This window comes from Osmerus eperlanus, chromosome 11 (genome assembly GCF_963692335.1).
Source record: "Osmerus eperlanus chromosome 11, fOsmEpe2.1, whole genome shotgun sequence".
Classification (NCBI taxonomy): domain Eukaryota; kingdom Metazoa; phylum Chordata; class Actinopteri; order Osmeriformes; family Osmeridae; genus Osmerus; species Osmerus eperlanus.
Window position 1 is genome coordinate 12,477,626 of NC_085028.1, and position 21,625 is coordinate 12,499,250.

The window sequence follows — 21,625 nt, forward strand, 5'->3', positions numbered from 1 at the left end:
CACGTTGAAAAATGCAAGCATGCAGAGCTTACAACACAAAGTGCTTCTCTGCTATCTGGGAAGCTCATAACAAAAACACTGATGTCTTACAGACAAAATGGTTCCCCATAAAGAGGCCTGTTAAACTTGTAGTTGGGTGCTGAAACACCAGCCTGTGACTGAAAAAGATCACCAACCAGAGAAAGCTTATTTGTTTATTTGAAATGCCCCTCATGCAATCCCACAGCCATATAAAAGTCCAGCTTCCCATTGATGAAGAAAGTGTTTTGTCCGTCTCTTCATAAACGGAGTGACTAAGTTCAGTTGAGTTCTGGATTTTAACAAGTATTATAAGGAGAAAACCAGACCTCTGACAATAAATGACAACACCAGGCTTAGGTCTCAATCATGTCTCTGCTCTGAAGGCCGGAGGACCATTTTTTATAGGGCACAAGAATGTAAACATAGATAGTGACAGTCAGGCAGTAAAAAGAGATTCACAGCTCCCAACCCATGACCACTCTCAGACTAGAGAGATCATAGTTGGAGCTCTCCTTGTAGTCATGACAAGGTGCGTTTACCCAGCACTTTCTCCTGACCACGAACATCTATTAAGCCTGACACATAGACACAATCTACTCGTATGAATAGCAAGCTCACATGAGAACATACTAACTAGTATCCAATGACTAGTTCTATTAGTTACATTACATTACTAGTGAATAATGTAAACACACAGGAAATCTCAATTTCTTCCACACCATTCACACAAAGAAAAAAAGAAAACAATGAAACCCTGAAGTATTTCCTGTCACACATATTCCAACAGGTTGCCTGTGTTTTTTTTTAGATTCTACAGCTGATAATCTGACCAACTACAAAGTCCCATTGTCTCACTGAAAGCAGACACAGAGAAAGCGGGAGTTTCAGAGAGACAGTGGGAGGAGTTGCTTCAACTTCTCTCTACTCCTTCTAGACCGGACATTGGCTATGGTTCTGACAGGAAAAACGTATCCCATACCTCAGACTCTTTAAATGTGTGAGCTATACAATGCCCTTGAGGCAGTTACAGGCAGAAACAGACGAGAAAGAAAAAAAGGGGGAGGGCAGGAAACCCAAAGGAGTAACAGAGAACACTCACATTGTAATACACTGAGAGCTGAAGCAGAATACTGAAGTCCCCAACTGAAGCTACATACTCTACTACTACTACTACTAAGATCTACAAAAAGGCCTGGACCACTTCCAAACAAAGTCAAAGTACAGGAGGACTGGCTTAAACCTTTACAAAAGAAGAAAGGAATAAAGCAAACAAGACAATTTGAACATCAGCGCAATTTCTCTCTGGACTTGAGAGTTGGCTGGCAGTCTTCAGTTACTGAATGGAAAAAGGATCAATTTGTTTGTGACTAATATCTATCTGAGTAAGTACAGCTTCCAATCCAACTTGTGGCGGGTGTCCTGCACAGTTGCCAGGCCGGAAGGCAGAAACAGACAGAGGGAGGGGAAGAGGAAGCTGCTGCTTGAGTCAACACACGTTAACCCCCAAAACAACATCCAATAGCAAGAATGGGAAAGGACGATAGTTGATCATGTGCCATCCTAACTAGTACTACTACAACTGTTGATCAAAACGTTTGTTTGAAATATATAGACTGAAAGACAGCACTTTCAGACAAGGCATTCTGTAATTTGACTGTTTCAATGATCCTTCATCGTAGATTCAGGCTTCAAGGAAATCCTTTCATTGTATAGTTGATACATTCAACCCTTAATGCTCCCTTATATCCCCCAAAATGCTCAATACAACGGGCCTGACAGACACATATACACTACTCAGTGCAGAAAACATTACATCTATCCTCTATTCAGACAGTTCAAATTGCGCCAAAAACGATGGATTCAAATATCCGCTGTACAGCACAGTGTTCAGCATAGTGTTTATTGTGGGTCTAATCACCAATGTAGCAGCCATGTATATCTTCTCATGCTCTCTGAAGCTGAGAAATGAAACCACCACGTACATGATGAACTTGGTGGTGTCAGACTTGTTATTTGTCTTTACACTTCCTCTGAGGGTATTCTACTTCATCAAACTGGACTGGCCATTTGGCAGAGTGCTCTGTGTGCTCTCTGTTTCAATGTTCTACACAAACATGTATGGTAGCATTCTTTTCCTCACCTGCATCAATGTAGACCGCTTCCTGGCTATTGTGCACCCCTTGCGCTCACGAGCTGTGAGAACCAAACGCAATGCTAAGATAGTGTGTGTTGCGGTGTGGGTACTGGTTCTGTCTGGCAGTTTCCCCGCTGGGTTTATGCTCGAAACAACTTCACCCGACCACACAACCCGGTACTGCTTTGAGAACTTCTCCTCCACCCAGTGGAAATCCCATCTGTCCAAAATTGTGATCTTCATTGAGACAGTGGGCTTCATCATCCCCCTGCTGCTCAACGTGGTATGTTCTGGCAGGATTCTCCAGACCCTAAGGCGACCACAGGCCATCAGCCGGGGGGGGAAGCTAAATAAAACCAAGATCCTACGTATGCTTGTTGTCCATCTATGCATCTTCTGCTTCTGCTTCATCCCCTACAATGTCAATCTGATATTCTACGCTCTTGTCCGCACCAAAACCCTGAAGGGCTGTTTTGTGGAGTCTGTGGTCAGAACAATCTACCCCATAGCCCTTTGTATTGCTGTGTCCAACTGCTGCTTTGATCCCATTGTCTACTATTTTACTTCAGAAACTATTCAGAACTCCATCAAACGGAAGTCTCAGGTCAGCCAAACCTATGATGTCAAGTTCCCTGAGGCCCTGCAGTCGGAACCCAGCTCTAAACTCCAATGTAGCCTGAAGAATCTCAAATCACAGTCTTCAGTGTGATTAGTCAGTATACTCAGAAAACAATGTATATAACTCTGGGGTTATGGATATGTCATAGATGACTGAAAGTGTGAAAATTTATGGTGAGGGTGCTAAAGAATCAGCTACTGGAGTGATACAGTTTCAGTCTCCATCTCAGGGGGAAAACATGGGCATTGGACCCATCACAGTGTATACCACTCATTGTTGGATTCCTGTGGACATAATGTGATATTTTTCTAACATCACCATGTGGAATATAACTTGTGGAATGTAGAATGTAACTTTGGCAGAAAAGTCACCCATAGAAATGAACTGGAATGCAGTTAGGTTAGGAAATACAATCCTTTTTCATAGCAACTTCAACAAGTACCCATGTGTTTTTGGTAAATTGTGGTTCTAACCATAGAATATTGTACATAATTAAAGGGGCTCTTTCCTCAATATGTACTTAATATATCTAATTGTGATGAACACATCATGTGTATGATGTAGCCCAGTACTATAAAGTGATAGTTATTATTGAAGAATCATAGCTTTTCCATTCCATCTTTTATGGTGACGATCTTCAACTTATTATGAGACTTACCGTCATGTTTCTGATTATGCCTTGAGGGCATTTATTATGCCTAATGTATTTTGTACATTTCAATGCACTGACACAATATATTAAATGTTGCTGTATGCCATATCTTAACTTCAGAAATAAAAGTAATGTACTTCTACAGCAACAGCTGCAGACAGTATTAACTGCAATGAGTATTGCTAATGCCTGGATAGAAAGATTGCAGCAAAAAGAAAAGGCTAAATTGTTGCGCTAATAATGTCTGCAACTGCGGTGACCAGAGGCAACGCGTGTTCTGTTCCGCAAGAAAACGTCAGCTTCCTGTCTGTGCAGAAGGCAGGGTCAGAAGCACAAGACTGATAGAAGATTCTGTACTAGGTACAACATGATGAATACATGTGAATACACAGTAATGAATACATTTAATGAATGCCTAATAAAAAAAAAAGACAAATTGATTTTACAGCATTTGATTTACTGTTTGCTGTCAGGATATGAAGTGTATTAAAACATACCTGTCCTAGCTGTAAGGCAATACAATGAATTAATATTATGAATGGCCTTTTTTACTGGAACCATAGCAGGCCTAACACAATTGTAAAGTTTGTATTTAGTAGTATCGTAGTTTCATACATAGCTTAATAGTTGGCAGAGCACATGGTTGTACTTAAGGTTCGGTAACCAATACTTAAATTGGTTATCGAAAGCCAAAGGCTTTTGCGACAGTTTTTCGTTTATAGACAACATGCCACACTTATCATTCCAGTATTATTGTATCATAATTGTGATGTGGTGAAACAAACCCCAGTCAAAGCCACAATGGATCTCTTGTTCCAGCACCTAATCATGCACATGCACAGGCAAGCAACACACCACAACCACAACAAATACCACACAAATATTATACTAACATGGCGGCTTGCTGGTATCTTTGAGAACTGCCAAAATAGTGATTGTCCTTTTTGTATTAAACTCAAGCAAACTTGAAAGGGAAGGTGAACACAGTGAAAACATCAGTAGTGAATTCAGACTGTTTGCAGGATGTAGATTCAGTTCCAGACAAGTGAGTTCAGTGAGTTTCTTATCCAGCAATCAGGTGTGCATAGCTCAAGGTTAGCTGCTAATCGGATGATCGAGATGAATTTCATCTTACAGTGTTTGAATCATGTAGGCCCCAGTGTTTAGGTGTTTTGTCACTTTTTTTGTCACCAATTTTTTTACATTTCTTGTTTCAGGTGTTTTATTTTAATCAATGGCGGCTTTGGACCGACATCAAATAGGCAGGTATAAAGTGGTTATGTGGGTGTGTGATTGTGTAAGTCTGTGGGTTTATGCAAAGTTCTTTACCGTTATGGTAAATGCTTTAAGGTTCCGCATTGCTGCGTGCAGAACAGGGTGAAACGGCACAACAGTGAAATAATCCACATGTCTCAGCATGAAACAGACATGCTAGATAAAATTCCGATACACCTACACAATGTGGATTTTCCCTAAATCCACTCTGTTAATTTGACTGGAATCCCCCCATATTATACTTTGTTGTTTCTTGGAATACATGAGTATTTCAGTTTCTTTCTTACACCTGTTGATACATATTTTTGAATGAATGTGTGTACAAGTAGCAAATTCCCTGTCTGACTGTAGGTTAAACATACTGTATTTGGTCACCTGAATGTGTGGCCCACCAATGTATGTTAGTCTAGAGACTATTAACACTGTATGTTGGTTTGAATGTAGGCCTTTGTCTACAACTCACAAATTTGTCTACAAGTCCTGAAGGCTTTATGCAGTCATTAGGCTGGTCTGTCTTAACATGGTATCCATCTTCACTCCAGTCTCATCTTCCATCTGTCCTTCCTTCAAAGGCAAATAACCAAATAAAAAACACAGCTACACAACCATCTGAATCTACAGCAGGCTGCCCGGGGTCAGGTTCCACACAGGTTCATTGCAGCTGGACTGTTGTGTAAGGTTTTAAGTGAAATTTGACATGCTCCAACATTTCATGATGTGTAAGACTGATGGACAGGCCCAAACTACTCGCTCTAGTCATCACACACAAACCATCATGATGTCACTAGGCCATCCATTTCATGAACTTTGGGGTTCCCTGCTCTAGCTTATACACCTTAAGGATCAGACGTTTTAAGTTGTTGGCCTGGAACTAAGACACAGGAGAACAGGGTGCGTGGGGGTTCCTGGAAATGCAAACCACACTGCTACAGCTGAAAAGAAAAATACACAGCTGATCATTTAACTCAGCTGAAAATACTGGCCCTCCCTCAATACACAGATGGTTCACAGAAGATCTCTTACAATCCAGTACAATAAAGTACTGAATACAATGGTAGATGGACAATATTTGGAGGAACGTCTTCAGTCAGACATGTTGGGTGGTGCAGAGTTCAGAGTTTAAAGAGGATGCAGCCCAGAGACCACACAAGTGTAATTTAAGATTGGTGTTTCAATGTACTGTTGTACAGTAAAAAAGTCAGCGTGACAATGTAATGTGGGTTTCTCTTTGTCTGGTCATAAAGGGTAAAAGAGTGTAGATTTTATGCACGCGCTCTTTAAAATGCTTATTTTCAAGACAATAACGTCTGAGTAGCACCCAGCGGAAATCTTGAGAAAACAAACATAAAGCTTTCACCTTCTATCAGAAGAGAGCTCAAAGGGTCAGCTTTTGCGTGTGTTCTGGTTGTTCCAAATCCTGTCTATCAGGACAGAGTAAGTTTGTGTACATGTGGACAAACTGTAGTCGTTAATCAGCCTCAAGATGGCAGTAGAGTGCAGTAGAACAATAGAGTGCTTGAGAAGTGTTGAGGGGGATTAGTAGAGAGGTGTTTAATTTATGATTTGAGTATTCCATCCAACCCAAACAAGCAAATGAATTTGCAGACAATAAGTTACATGTCAATTGAGCATTTGATAAAAAAAATGCTAGTGTTGTACTAGATAATATCATGGAAATGTACCATCAAATGCACTTTGCTATTTATTTTTCAGGCATTGGTGAACTCAACGTGAATGTGAAAATAATCATATAGCATTTTTAATCATTCATTTGAGCATTTCACTCAAATTGAGTTAGGGCAACACATACATACAGTTCTATATATAGCAGTTATAGTAGTGAAAGGACGTAAAACAGAAATATAGAAATAGGGACAGGGATAGATAGAGGGAGAAGTGGGTGGTCCCATCCTCATGAGAATGCTTTTGCATTGTAGAAAGGGAGGCACCTCCTTACAAATAAGCCCTTTGCCTCCACTTTTGGTTAGTCCCTTATGAATTGATGCACTGTTATTTAATAAACCATGTTTGAGTAAAACAGAAGTGTGTGCAACATGCATGCAATACTAGAAATAGTTTGGCGATCATTTTGAGGGCTCAAACTTGGGGGGATCAAACTTTGAGGGCTCTACAGAACTGAACATACAAGCATTGATGGCAACAGTGGCATGGTATTACAACATACTGTTGAAATACCAATCTCTGCTGGTATTTTCAAAGCTAATCTCCATTCCCAGACATACCCTTTACATTAGCACAATTATAATATGGTTAATCTCAACCAACTATAAGTGATCTAATCATACAACTTTAACTAAAATCAATGCAAAATACGAGGTCATGAGAGTGCTTGTTATGAGTGAAGGTAGAGTGGCCCAAGTGACTCAAGTTATCGTGACCATCCAACGTTGTGTAAATTGGCTCTGCTGTACAAATAAATCAACACATAAAATAAAAACACTTATACATTTCAATACCTAGATAATGAATATTTATTTACAAACAGAAAATAATTAAGAATTATTGAAATGTGTATACAAAACATTTGCTAATATGGTCAAATATCCATGATCATACACAACTCATGCTGTAAATTGAAGGCATACGTTAATGAACTATTATTAGGTCTTTTGAATCTGAATGGGTTTTATGGAAGAAAAAGGCTTGCTTTACACAAGGGAGATTATTGCATTTACAGTATTTTTTGTGATTTCCCCCCCAGTGTTTTAAGGCAAGCATAAGCCATGAATACAACACAGAGACGCCTAATAGCACCAAAAAAATCACAAAACATGGAGTCCATGGAGAAATGAAAACACTGTTTTAACAAGATATATAGTTACACAACAATGTTTGGATTGTTCCTTCTATTTTTCACCTCAACTACAGAAAAAAAATATCAGCTTACTGAAAACATGGTTGTGCACTCCACAGTAAAAAGTATCTGAAGTGGTTCAGACAAAGTGTGCCTCCTGATGAACATAGTACTGTTAATTATCCTGCCTTTGTTGTGCTGTAGTGTGTTGCTCTCTTGTGCTGTACACTGACACATAATTGTCCCTTGTGTAGCCAAATCCCTGTCCCTTGCTTCTTTCTCTCACTCTTCACTCCGTCAGTAGGGGTACTGCTTTTGCTTCTTCCCAGCAAAACAGGACAGCCAGGTACATAGCAGCATGGCTGCCGCCGCCCCAGCCCCAGTGCAGTAGTATGCCCAGCCAATCTGACAGGAACCTTGAGAGCAAAACAGGAAACGGGGTTACATTAGTACATCTCACAGTTTTGGTACCTTGGCGTGGCCACCTTCAGGTCTTAGACAACCTGTAGGAGGCAGGCCTTGACCAAATATTTGGAGTAGCACTCCATCTTTATCTCAAAACCTATCCTTCTCCAGCATATCTGCTTTACTGATACCACAGAGTATTGCTAGAAATGTTTTGTAGACATTGTTCACAAATCACAAGGGTGACTTTTATTGTGGCATGCCATTACATCACTGTTAGGACAAAACTGACATTATACCAATGTAAACATAAATTCTGCAATGAAAGTAAAAACAATATTCATCGAGTCCTATGAATAATTCATGCTTTATGTATGCTTGGGTATAAGCATACATCTTTCAAATAAAGTGTTAGTGTATAATGACTCTTTTTCTTGTCAAGTTATAGGGAGACTTCGGAATGATGTAGTACTACTCTATGTACTGTGTAAAAAACAAGCATTGTGTCTAAACCGGATTGCCATTAAACGGCTCACTCTGGAAGAAAAACCACGGTAAAGGAACACCTGTTAATTGAACATGTTAACTGCTTTTGAAAACACTTTGTTTAGAGAGTAACGAGTAACGAGTAAATTACATACATTGCAGAACAAGAAACAGAATCTGCAAATACTAAACACTTACAAACTGTACCATTACTAGTTTTTCAAAAATGTGTGTCAATAATCATTGTCACCCTAATATATCTTTACTACATATAGCATACTGCTAATTTAAGATAGGGTCCACAACATATTTGTGTTATATACAAACACGTTGGTTCTTCTCCTATTGCATGCTGGGAGTTGCACAGGTTCAAAATAAAGTGGCCTGATGGTCAACATCCACCTTCCATTAACTAGCATCTAATATGAAGCTAACAACACAGCATTGTACCACAACTAGCTCACACACACAGCACAGTACAAAATACCACATTATTAAATGGAAGTTAAGTTTGAGTTTGAATTAAAGTATGTATCCCCTGCTGTTGTCTTTTAACTTACCCAGTTTAAACTGGTCTGAGCTGTTGTTACAGGTCTGTCGGACCTCTTCACTGTCCCAGCCTAGGGGGAAGAGGGCACAGCCAGATCCTATTAGCAGTCCTGAACACAGCAACAAGGGATGAGTTAGACAATGATCATTATTGGGAAACACACATATCAGGGATTGTATTCAATGTATTGTTTATTTTATTATGTGTTAAGGATAGCGCTGAATCCAGAGAGAAGTACATTTAAAGATTGATAGCACAGAGCTGGTTTTCATATGTATTGAGGCTCCCCTATCATTGAAAACACACACACTTAAAAGAGACAGACTATGGACTATGGGTACTGACTGTATCTGACAGGTGACTTTACACTACAGGTGTCCATTCGATAAATAATCAGACATTTGATGTTTGCGAGAGATGCGAGGCCTGTGAGGGCTTCTGAGAAAGTCTCATTACAATGCAAAATCAGAGTAGACAGGGATCTTCACATGTTCCTTCCCTTGCTCCTAAATCCTTATCATCAACTGCCTGCAAGAGTCATCTGTTAAAAAAAGTTTAAGTGCAAAGTGGAGTGACTGTGTGGCCTTCAGAACATCATACAACTATCTTCCATAGAGAAATACATGCACAGAGAGTTGACAGAGTGAAAGTGTGAAGCATTTTCAACAGGACCAGTAATGTATTCATAATAAATATTAAACCAAATCTGAAATTCTCTTTCATGTGTTGAGAAACGCAGACATACTGCGGCGTGACATCCTTTTAGTTTACTTGAAGAACTCAAAGTACTTCATCAACAGCTAGAATAAAAGGTTCTACAGTTAAATCACAAAAAATGTGGCCATGTTTTGGAATTCAGAATCACCTTTGATTTGCTAGTTTGTTGGACTGTTTCAGGTCAACAAGTTCAATTTGTACAAATATGGAACTAGTTTCAATCGTACTTTGGATTTAGTTTCCATAACAGCAGACTAAAATAAAGATATAAAGATACAAAAAAGAATGTGAGATGGGGGGGTAGGGGTGAGAAGGGAAAGATTAGAAACAGAAAAGAGAGTCATAAATCTTTTATCAATGCTTTAGAAAAATATTTGCCTAAATGTACTTTATATTTTTGGCTGAATGAAGAATGCATTTTAGCATTTTATTTGCTTTTCTATCTGACCCTTCATGTCCCGGCCTTCCTCCACATCTGGGCGTGCTCATGCCTTTTGTCTACTATACCTACTCAACATCAATAGGGAAAGAAAAAGTCCTGCCCTCTTCTATGTTCACACAATACCATTCAAGGTTATCATTCAAAAGTCCAGGAGGTGTCAAAGAAAGAGAAAGAGCTAAATAGAGAGAGGATAGAGAATGGATAGAGAATGGCTGGAGCAGGATAGAGAATAGATGGAGTCTGGGACATGAATGGCTCATGTAAAAGTCAGGGGCTCATTCAGTGAGACGTTCCCTTTAGAAGTGGAAACTGCAGAGAGGCAGGGAGCTGTAAAAACAGACCACAGGGAGCAGGATAGGGGCTGTCATCCCTAAACCAACATCCTGGACAGGCTATGGACACTGTTCCTCCTGTGGACAACACAAATGGAGTCACACATGCTGAGGGGAGTGGAACACACAAACACCATTGTAACACTGCATTAGGTTGTGACACTGACACAGAATAATTTACAGTTTGAAAAAGTGTAATGTAAATTGTGCATGTAAAGTATTCGTTTTGGAAAAGTGTGCCTTAATGTCCTAGGAAAAAGAATCAAGGGACACCTTTCTGGATTCTACTTGCGGTTATACACCCAGCATGAAGTCCGGCCATAATCCCATATACACTCTCCACCCATCTCCGATGCATCAAAGTTTACATCAAATGTAGAGAAAGGGCGCCCATGTTGGCTTTTGAATCCTTGAAATATGTGCTTCAGTGTCCAGGGCCATGATCACTATCAAAGCCTATACATCTAAATCTTTTGAGCACCTCCCAACTTTTGATTTAATGGTTTAGCACACTGCAGTCTATGATGCTGCTGCACTCCTTTTTCTGGATTCTCTTAATCTAAATGTTAGCACCACACCATGCATACTGTTTAGGTTACTGCTGTTTGTATAATATATAGTTCTCCTTTTTAACAGGATCAACATAGTTTAGAGGGAGCTAACTCAGCACTGGTCTTATTGATGGAATGTGCTCCAGTCAATCCCACTCAAAGCAGGCAGATCTTGAAGCTGCTGAAGAGATGGAGGGGCGAGGAAGCACAGATGGGATTTAAGAGTAGGTTGGAAGATAAACATTATTGTTTCAGGGTGCAATAGCTGGATTCCGACTTTTTAACCTACAGTAGTCTTGCGTTACCAAAGATAGTTCCCTTAGAATACCTCACTGAAAGCTCCAAAAGTGTATCTGAAGAAGAGGTCTTTGGCACTGGACTGACAAGTCTGTTTCCATGGGATGAATACACTCCTGTGACACAGCTCAATGTGTTCCATGTCCCCCCGTCAGGCCTCTTTCCACTACGACCCCTCCTTCCACTGGCCTCAGTCCTAATTGGAAGCTTTTGTTGAATTGATCTGTTTTCAGCACATTTGTTCCTGCCAATAGCTTGTTCATCAAACTAAGAAATGTATTTATTATGCCCAGATCATTTTGTCATTAATGGGCACATCAGTTAAAAGAGAAAAATAAACGGCTTTATTCAGCTTCCTGCTCAAAGGCTTTCACCTCTCCGTGATTTCAACAAGGTTCTCCCTACCGTTGTCCTTGCTCAACCAGTTTCTAAATTGGGCATCCCTCGCCCCTTTGTCTGGGCAAGAGAAGTAAAAAGGAAACAAGGAAACGCTTAAAAGGGGGGGAAAGAATGAGGCAGAGCCTGTGCGATTCTTTTTGTCCTGTCTCAGACATTTCCACTCCCCAAATGTTCCCCTGATAGAGTAGACACACCCCCAAGCTGGTGAAATCCAAGGTACGACAAAGGGTAGCCACAAATGAGTTGAATTCACATGATGTGACCAACCAAGATCTCATAAAATCATAGGATCTCATTATTTTAACACTAGAGGTATTCTCGGTATTCTCACTGATACTGGAGAAGTCTTTCTCTTGACCGCGCAAACTCCAAGTCATTCACTGCTTTGTCTTCACCCGATGCAGAATTATGTCAGGATCAACATATTTTCCCATGACCTTCTAAACTCAATGGGAACTAATGAGAGTTGCATTAGTGGGGAGGACAGGAAAAGTGGGTAGAACAGTGTGAGGGACAGAGTTATGTCATTACCAGAAGCGCTCCAGTCTTCCTGGTTACATCAACCATTTGTGTTCATGTGTTTGGTTTCTTTCTGATCCAAAGATCAGAAAAGGGTGACGTGGTTTGGCCGTCATTTGCAGTCCCTGGTTGTTCAAAAAAAGAACAGGCCTATGAATTAAAAAAATTCTGTGGCTGAGAACGAAGATTATCATGAAGGGCTGAGAATTATGGTTCTTTGGACTTCCTTTGAAAGAGCATCGCAAATCATCCCCTTGAAAGTGTTTTTGTTTTATTATAAAAGTGTTTCTTCTCCTTGTAAGCCATAAAAATATTAATAAGATCAGAAATCCTGGCTTGCTGACCATCTATTCTTCACTGGTCTTGTAGTCTCTCCCCTGCCCCCCACCATTAAAATCAATGGTGATGTATGAGCTGCAGAAACAGGGAGACACCAAGCTTAAAATGTAGCCTGTTAACTGAAATGGTTCAGAAGGTAGGAGGTGAGCTTGGCGAGTTTCTGAGCGACAGTGATACATTATTTTACTGGGAAGCACTTACACACTTGAGACAGTTTAATAAAAGCCACCAAAATATGTCCTGCATTGAGGCTGCTTCACTTCATCACTGAGAAAAGGAAAGTATTACACAGCTGAGTTGGGTCAATTACTAGCCAGTCTTGTTGATTTCTTACATCACACCATGTTTTCTGTAGCTCTATTAGCCATAAACTCAATCTGCCACAACCTCCAGTCTGTCAATGTCGAATATTATGGTCTCATTATTATCCAATGATATCCACAATAATGTCTCTCTGTCTTTGTTTAACAGTTGCTTGGTACAAATTGGTTTGAATCTGGTCACTCTCTGTAAGTTTTATCAGCTCAGCTGAGGAAAATGACAACCTGAAGCGGTATCTTTAATAGGGGAAATATATATTTGAAAACACCCATAGGAAGTAGATAAGGGCAGAGAGGGGATTCTTAACATGTAGCAAGAGGGGGGTTAGAATAGAAATGAGTGGAACAAAAAAAGAGCTACATCAAATGAAAAGAGAACAAAGATCCCTTTGGTGATTCAATGATTATCCCTCTCAAATGTCTGTGTTCCTTTATGAACTCCTCTCTTCTTTTGTTGTTAAGCCAAAGCTAAAATAAGCATTTGCTTTAAGACTCAACCTGTAGAAGATGTTTGACCATAAACAATAGAGACAGTGCCTCACCACATCTTCATTAATCTGCATGGCATACTACTACACTATTTATATCTTCACATAAAATATGGAATGAAACTCAGTCATGGAGATCTTGGCATTTAAAGCTGTGAGCTGAACATCACAACTACAGGCCATAACTGCTGTTGCTTTTTTTCAAGGAACTTTGACTTTTCGGAAAATTACGTTTTCAACCTCTTCACAGTCCAGCTGCCCTGGTCAACCTGCTCATATTTCTTATTGTTAATTTTTATTGTTGATTATAGTTTCTTTTTTTACTGTTTCTTTGTCATTTCTGAATGTCATTTGCCCGAATAAATAAAAGGTACATTTTAGTAAACACATGATGGGAGAGGGGCAGTGAAGGTGTAAAAAAGGGATCTGGGGGCCTTCCTCTCTTGTGCTGTGATGCAGACATTGACCGCATTACAGTAAATCAGATTCGGAACAGTCCAGCCTATAGAGGGAGGGTGCATTTGTATGTGTCAGTGTAAGCATAGGCGGAAATCCCATCCTGGGAAAAATATGATTTGTCCCCCCCAATAAATCACTGTAAACATAAGGAAATTTCAATAATATTGATAATATACATTTAACATATTACAATTTGCTACAGCAGTAATTTTGGTGTCTCCCTCAGGAATTGCTTTGAGAAAATGTCATATAATTGTCCCCCCCAAAATTGATAGCAGATTTTCGCCACTGTGTGTAAGGACATTGAAATACTATAAATTCCACATAAATGTGTAATTTATTGTTTGAAAAGACACACCTCTCTATCCCTTCAGTCGGTGTTGACTGCTGTCAAGTGTGTCGGTTTTGTCAAGACTCCTGTGTGGAGGATGGCTTTTTCCCACTCCAAACACACACACAAACACAGCCCCTCTGGGGGCTGTGTTATCCACCTCACAACTGCTATCCAGATGAGTGGGTTTGAGCTCAGCTTCAACTCACTGAGATTCACCTTTGTCTGGCCCTTTTCAATGAGGGATTTCTGGGTCTGGCCTGAGCCTGTAGGAAATATGAGTCTGGGCTGGCCTGTCCCAAGGACAGATGAGGCAATGGTGTTGGGTCTAAAGCCTCAGGGCTCCCAGCAAAGAGCTGCTACTGTCTGGTATATTAGTGTTGGATCACAGTCAACATTTCTGCTGGTTATAGTGGAGGGAGCGCATTTCTGTAGCCCAAGCCGGGCAATGGCCAACATTAACGATCCTAAATGTTTAAATATCCAGATATTTGTATAATTTAGCAGCATGTACTTGTATAAAACACACGTTAACAGCCAATTTCCATTGTATTTCCATGTGTCTGTCTGCCATCCTCGCATGTTGACAGTTTCTGAATGAATAACCAACCCTCTACACATGAATCAAAGCACCACGTCACCCAACACAATGCCTTCGACCAACGAATGATCTCCCCAGCCATGGACCTTAACAATTAGCTCATTATCACAAGGTGTTGTGATAAAGGACACAGTAAAATGATCTGCATGCTTGGCCCAAGCACAAGACAGCCTTCTCTAATAGGGGCATGGAAAGGTTAGTGGAATATGACATAGAGGCAGGTACGTGGCTTGAATAGGGACACACTGTCTTGGGTAAAGTAAACAGTATGCATGAGGATCTGAGCTAAAGACACCAGCTCCACTGGGAGGTATCGGGGTCTGGGCTGGAGAGCAGATGTGTGCGGCTCACCAGCAGTGACAAGTGGAGAGCTGTCAACAGCTCAGGGGAGGATGAAGATCTCTACTACAACATCAATAAGCTCCTCAGCCTCAGCCAGGGCCCAAGGTGCGATGCCTTGTAGTCTCTGTCTGAAGGCCCCACCCTACTGACATCGCAGATCTGTGGGTGGTCTGAGTTCAGGACCAGCAAGATAAGGAAAGGGAAAGGGACTGAGCCTTGGATAGTGAGACAGAGGCAAGAAAGCTCAGCACAGGTGTCTGGCTGGTTCAGCTGTTTTTCTTGACTGGTTAATCTTTCAAAATCTTGTTCTCTGGGATATGTTTTGGATAAACTGCTACCTGGATGTCTCTACTATCTATTTGACAAGATCTACTGTCTGTCTACTGTCTGAATTTTCTGCACTTTTCAGTCCCAAAACATTTGAACCGTAAAAGATAAACAGGGAATTCCACAGCAGCCTTTTGTAGTGAGAAAAATGCTTAAACCTGGATGGGTATTCACATCCTCCCCTCAACACATCTGGTTTTGTCATCAGAATACTGTCATTTAGAATAATACACTGTCCGAATATCAAGTTTTGATATTTTCACTTTAGCTTGTTTTTATCTACGGACTCTTATCATAAAATCACACATTGTCTCTGAATCCCAAACTGTTGGAGTAAAGGGTCATATCAATATTTAATCTAAAATGGTCCTCCTCATGAATCATAACTAATTTATATTTGTGTCACAACAATCAAGACACCAATGCCATGTTAAAATGAAGGTAAACAGGGAAAGCACAAGAAGGAAGACAGGAAAGTGACACTGGTTTCCCCTTTACAAGACCAATGATGTGGCTTTAAAAGAGAGAGATGAGCGAGCTAATGTCCATATTCTTGCCTTTTTCACTGCATGAATAATGGAGAAGCCATATTTAACAGTGTAACCTGAAGACCTTAGCCAAAGGAGCTCATGCAGAAAGACAGACAGCTACGGGAGAAACTCAAGCCGTAATGGACATCAACTGCTGATGTTCCAGCAGGCACATTTTTGTATCAATATCTCTTTCTGCTTTAAAGTCTCTTTAGATGATGGCTTTGCAGTTATTGTGTAATATACAGGACATGCACACTTTGACCTAAGTTCACCTAGCCTGCATCTGTAATGGTGGGTGCTTACCTCTGACTCATAAGAAACTTTTGGGACAGCAGAAGCCAAATAATCCAACTCTTTTTAAGTTAATATAAACAGCTCTCATCCCATTGGGGGCTGTAAGGGCTCTTTATTTGAAATGTCAGTGAAAAGTACAGCCCACTCTAACTGGCAGCACAAGGAATGTCTGTGGTTACTATCTAATGGTGAGGCATATTATTTTCAACCTCTTACATGTTCCAAGTTAGAGCCTGAATGGACATTAAGTTTCTGCTATGCCAGGTCAGGGATGCAGTTGTGTTTAGGAAATGGCATCAACATCCACTTCGGCTCCATTACCTCTCAGTAATTTCCCCACTAAACCCATTTAATGTAGACAAATAATCTACTTTGAGAGCTGGATGTAGGATGGCCTGCCCCCCACCTCTCATCTTGAGTGTCTGGAAGTTGAAGGTTTCACTTGTGTTTCTCTGTAAAGAGGTTTCAGGGGTGTGGAAAAAAGTGCTATATTATGAATCATCCTTCACCATATTCTTAACAAGTGCATGTGGGTGTTGACTAAAAGAATGGTACCGGCCTGTACCGACTGGCCCCTACAGTGAGGGTAAACAAGTCATATCAGTAAACATGTCAGGCTGGGCTAGGCCCTTGAAAGAAAGTGGGGGTGGCTCCATTCTAGCCAACATTGTTATTTTTTTTAAAGAAAGTAAAAGCGTTTCAGTGGAAAGTGAAAGACACAAAATCAGACTGCTTATAAAAGGTCAGCACGTAAAATTTGAGGGTTGATGTGATTTGCTGATGTTCTCATCTCTCCCTCATACCCTCCCTCATAAACCAGAACAAGTGCAACTAAGGAAAAAATAAATTGAAGTAAAAAAATCACACAGACTAGCAGTTAAAAGATAGATACATCATCAACCTTACCATCATCATCAACTAACCTTCTCTGTAATAATATTTTAAAAAGCTGTACACATTTATGGTATCAGATTATCTCATTCCATCCTGTTTACAGAGTGCTGGCTGGCTAGTTCTGAGCTGCACTCGATGTTAAGCCTTTTTTGCAGTCATGAAATATGTACAGTATACTGTATACATCTGGGAGGCGTTAGCCTAAATATTTTTCTTTGGTGAGCCACACCAGAGTCAGTATTCTCATGGACTGAAACAGTGTTAATTTGTGCTAAACCACTTAACCTTCACAGGCAAAATAAGGAACCAGGGTATATAATGACATCTATTATGGATCTTAACCTTAAATAATTCCAGTTCTCAGCTGTTAATCAAAGCGCTCTCTCTCTCTTATCAACTATCAACTAACCAAAACATTTACAGAGCTCTGTGGAAACTCCTCGTACATTGAGCCAACCCAACTGATGACCAGCTGGAAGAAGGAAGAGACACAGAACAATAATGCTAAAAAAGACACTGATAGCATCTCCACACCCACTGCCATTGCCACTCCATTGGTTAGCCTGTCAGCCAAACCTCTTTTAAAAACAAATGACATACTGCACATTTTTTTAATATAAATCCACCTCATGGTTTGATATAGCCAAAACACATTTGATAATATGGAGAAAATCAATCCTACAGATATTTACATTTACGCATTTAGCAGACGCTTTTATCCAAATCGACTTCCAAGAGAGAGCTTTACAAAAGAGCATAGGTCACTGATCTAAGGTATCTAAGATATTATGAGACTAATGTGACTGTGTATTGTTAAAACCTGTTTTAATCCTGAGAGTCCTGCTGCTATAGAGCCATTAGATGTCGTTTCTTGCAACAAAAAAACATTTAAAAAAATTATGACAGGTAAATGGGATTTTCTTATTCTACTCCTTTCAATCTCAATGACATAATTTCCTTTCTTGCTGATGCTGATTTCAGGGCTTCAGTAACAATGGTAACTAGACAAGCTTTCTGGAAAAGTCTAAACCCATTTTACAATCCACAGCAGGCGACACATTTTAGCAGTAAAAATAATGACTTAACACCAGAACAGACTGAAATAACTTCCTGTCTATACTACAATTTTCCAGACTTCCTGTTTGGCAAAGTTAAGTCCCTGCTGAAGCTGGGCTATCCATCCTGTACTCCCTCCCTCCCTCCCTCTCTCTTTGTTACTGTCAAAGTCCAGCCTTTGGGTCACTGAGCACTATCCCAATCTTTTTCTTTCCATCCTGCCACACCATCCAGACATGTGCACAGCCATAAAGTGGAGAAGTCAAGGGGTGGCGGGTGGGGGGTTTGCCAGACGGACAAGGGTGGAAAAGAGGGAATGTGAACAAAGAACAGGGTCAACAAAGACTGAAATAGTGAGTTACAGATTGAGTTTAAAATAAATAATACAATATATAACCACAAATAATGGGGAATGGAATTGATAAAGACGAGGGAAACAGAGCAAGAGTAATTCGGTGTTGGAACATGAACATAATCCAGTCCTGCGCTGCCAGTGGTCCATTCCCCTCAGGCTACTGACAAGACAACCAGGAAGCAACACCTTGCTACCATGGCAAGTTGCCACTTTGTATTATGTGAATATAAGGATATTAGGACTCTAGATAAAGGATAAAGTCACTTTGGTTTGTGATGAATTTTTAACAGAAGGTCATTACTGTAGCCCAAAATGAGCATATTCAGTGTGTGAATGGGGTGGACTGCAGTCTTTTGATCAATCACCTCAGACACTGATCTACTTTGTATTCATCACTGAGGACATTACCCTATATTGAAGATCTGGATCGCCTTCTATGATTGACTATCTAAGGGAGCGAACCTCGTAGTTGCCATGTGTCACATGGTTTGGATATGCCTTGGTATATAGTAAAAAGATTCAAATCTGTCAATTCCTTATTCAGAGGGATCTAATTAATTTTTTGCAGTACCAAAGGATTTATGTTGGTTACCAAGGAAGAGGAGTCACACAATGTGCTGGTATCAATCCAGATGGCAGAAGGACAAAGATTCTGGCTGTGACAGTATGGCTCTCTAGCAGGTCTGCCAGCAAGGTGCCCCCAGCACCTCCGTGCCAACATGTTCACAATTTACTGCTTATCTGGATGGCAGTAACATTTTCAGCTACAGTGGCAGAGGGATTCATTACAAGAAGACCAAAAGGAAATATGTTTTGATAGATTGACCATAAAACCAGACATGACAACAGATTGGAGGTCACCTTAGAGAGAACAAGAAAGCTACTTAACTAATGGTTTCATCTGCTATGGTACACTGCTGAAAGAACCCATTATATGCCATGTGAGCATGAGATGAGTGAATGGAAGATATGTTAATGGCCATGGTCTCACTGAGTCAGACATTTGCACACAACAATAGAAGAGGAAGAAGCACAAAGGATACAAGCCAGCACTCGGATGATTAACTACAGGACACACCATGATGCACAGTCACACTCTTATTACTTGTCTAACTCTGTACCTCATTCATTGATTATCTGTCCCCATAAATTGTGGAGATTGCATCTTAGCTCTGTCCCCATCTTCCGGTCCCTCAGTAATTTGGGGGCTAGAAATGAGATTGCTTCAGCAACATTGTGGAGGTTCTCTCTAAAAGGACACTGCATTCCTTAATCTCCTTTGTCTCTTGCTGTTCTCTTCCACTCTCTCTCCTTCTATCACTCTCTTCTTTTTCCTGTCAAGCCCTTTTCACCCTGCGGCCTTTTGGTAAGTGAGAGGAGACAATAAACCACACAGAACTGAGAGCTGCTCAACTGTGTTACCACCAATGACCCTCTTCAGAATGTGCCTGGAACAACACTGCCCTTTAGATCAAGATTATTCAGCATTCGGAGATATGAATGTTGGCCTTCTGTCTCTTCTTGCCTCACTCTGTCTCTCTCCCTTTACCTCTCCTTCACTGTACTGTGTATAAACACGGGAGAAAAAATATGTTGTGATGGTCTCCTCTTCAAAATACATCAATACTACTGACTCACCTCCTACAAACTGGATTCCACCAGCCACGCGACCAATAGTTCTGGAGATGAGGTCAGAGATGCAGCAGCCCATGAGGGCAGTAAGGGCCACCAGAAGCAGCAGGCCACACCCCACACCCGTCACAATAGTACAGATCCTCCACTCCAGACTAGGGATGCCCTGGAAGGAGGCATAGCGCCCACACTGCTCCAACATCACCGTGGCCTGCATCTCCTCGTCCCTCACTGGGTAGGAGCAGCGTCGGAATGTGCCAAAGGACACAGGCTTGTCCATCTGAGAACCCAGCAGCCAGTATGGCATGAAAAAGCCGACACAGGAGGCCGCCGCACACAGGAGGGACAGAAGGGTCCATATGAAACCTGCACATGTCAGGCTAGATGCCATAGTAGCCACTCTTACAGAACTAGTAACAGTAGTCTTGATAGTCTTCACTGAGTTCAACTCCGTTCTTTATGCTGTTGGAACTGAATATGACCAGAAGGCTCATCTTATCAGTGACTGTCCCCTGCAAGATAGAATGAGTGCCATTATTATTGCAGGAACTGTCAGATTAAACAGGAGTTGATACTAAGTGGAATAACATTATATGCAGGAGCACTAGGACATGGAACAAAGAAATGTTCTCGCCATACATGTGTCTATTTAATTAAACTAAATATGAGGTCATTAGTCTTATTACTATTCGTATCAACAACGCAAAGATGTCAGATATTGAGGGTTGTTTGGTGAATTTAAAATAAAAAAGCTATATTGTGCAACAGACATTTTTAAAAGTGTTTGCAGGCAAGTTTGTATGGCCCAAGGAATATTCCGTGGGACAAGTGATCTCTGGCAGGCGTGCACTAAGCAGACGGTGCGTGGCTTGATGACAATGTGGCGCTTAAGCAGCATCTTGTTTGTTACATAGAAAATAAAAATATATAACTTACGTTATGACAGGATCCCAAATAACGCTTGATTGAATGAATCCGTATTTCTTCATTTCTATTTACGAAACAGGCATAACAACGCCGAAACAAACTTTTTTTGGACGAAAATGGTTGTCAGATCATGATTAGATTAACAAAAATATATCACTAACAGCAATGAACAAAAGTTATGATTGGGAGACTACTACAAAAGAGGCAAGGCAAAGTTAGGCTGACTGTAACCAGCGAATGCTGAAACGCTGGCAAATCATCCGACTCAGTTGCGAATCGACATTCCTGCTTGAGCTGGTGTGGAAGACTGGGGCGTGAGTTGTCTGTGAGCCGCACTAGTCGCAAGGGGACCATCAATCAAACAACCCCCAGTCCTCATCTCTAGTTTATTACACCATTTCATAGCCTACTGTCTACTGTTCGTAGCATAACCAGTGTCATTTGAATTAAAGAGCGATTTAAAATTGAGGAGGCAAGAGTCAACCAATTTGAGAGAAGGCTGATCATCATACA

The 21,625-nt window shown here is 40.7% G+C and overlaps 2 protein-coding genes across 2 annotated transcripts in view; one reads left to right on the forward strand and one right to left on the reverse strand.

Moving 5' to 3' along the window:
- The window catches only part of lpar6a (lysophosphatidic acid receptor 6a), a 281,763-nt gene extending 277,931 nt beyond the window's left edge, over positions 1-3,832 (forward strand). The window contains exon 2 of the mRNA XM_062472300.1: positions 1,067-3,832. Coding sequence (XP_062328284.1) covers positions 1,776-2,864 — 1,089 coding nt within the window. The 5' untranslated portion in view covers positions 1,067-1,775 and the 3' untranslated portion in view covers positions 2,865-3,832. The remainder of the gene's footprint in view (positions 1-1,066) is intronic.
- A 3,343-nt stretch (positions 3,833-7,175) lies between these two features.
- On the reverse strand, positions 7,176-21,484 carry LOC134028648 (LHFPL tetraspan subfamily member 6 protein-like). The gene is made up of 4 exons (XM_062472303.1): positions 21,122-21,484; positions 20,192-20,697; positions 8,968-9,066; positions 7,176-7,932 (listed from the first exon to the last, which is right to left on the reverse strand). Exons 2-4 carry the CDS (start codon positions 20,574-20,576, stop codon positions 7,814-7,816), a joined length of 603 nt encoding a protein of 200 aa, XP_062328287.1. The 5' UTR covers positions 20,577-20,697; positions 21,122-21,484; the 3' UTR covers positions 7,176-7,813.
- Positions 21,485-21,625: the final 141 nt, after the last annotated feature.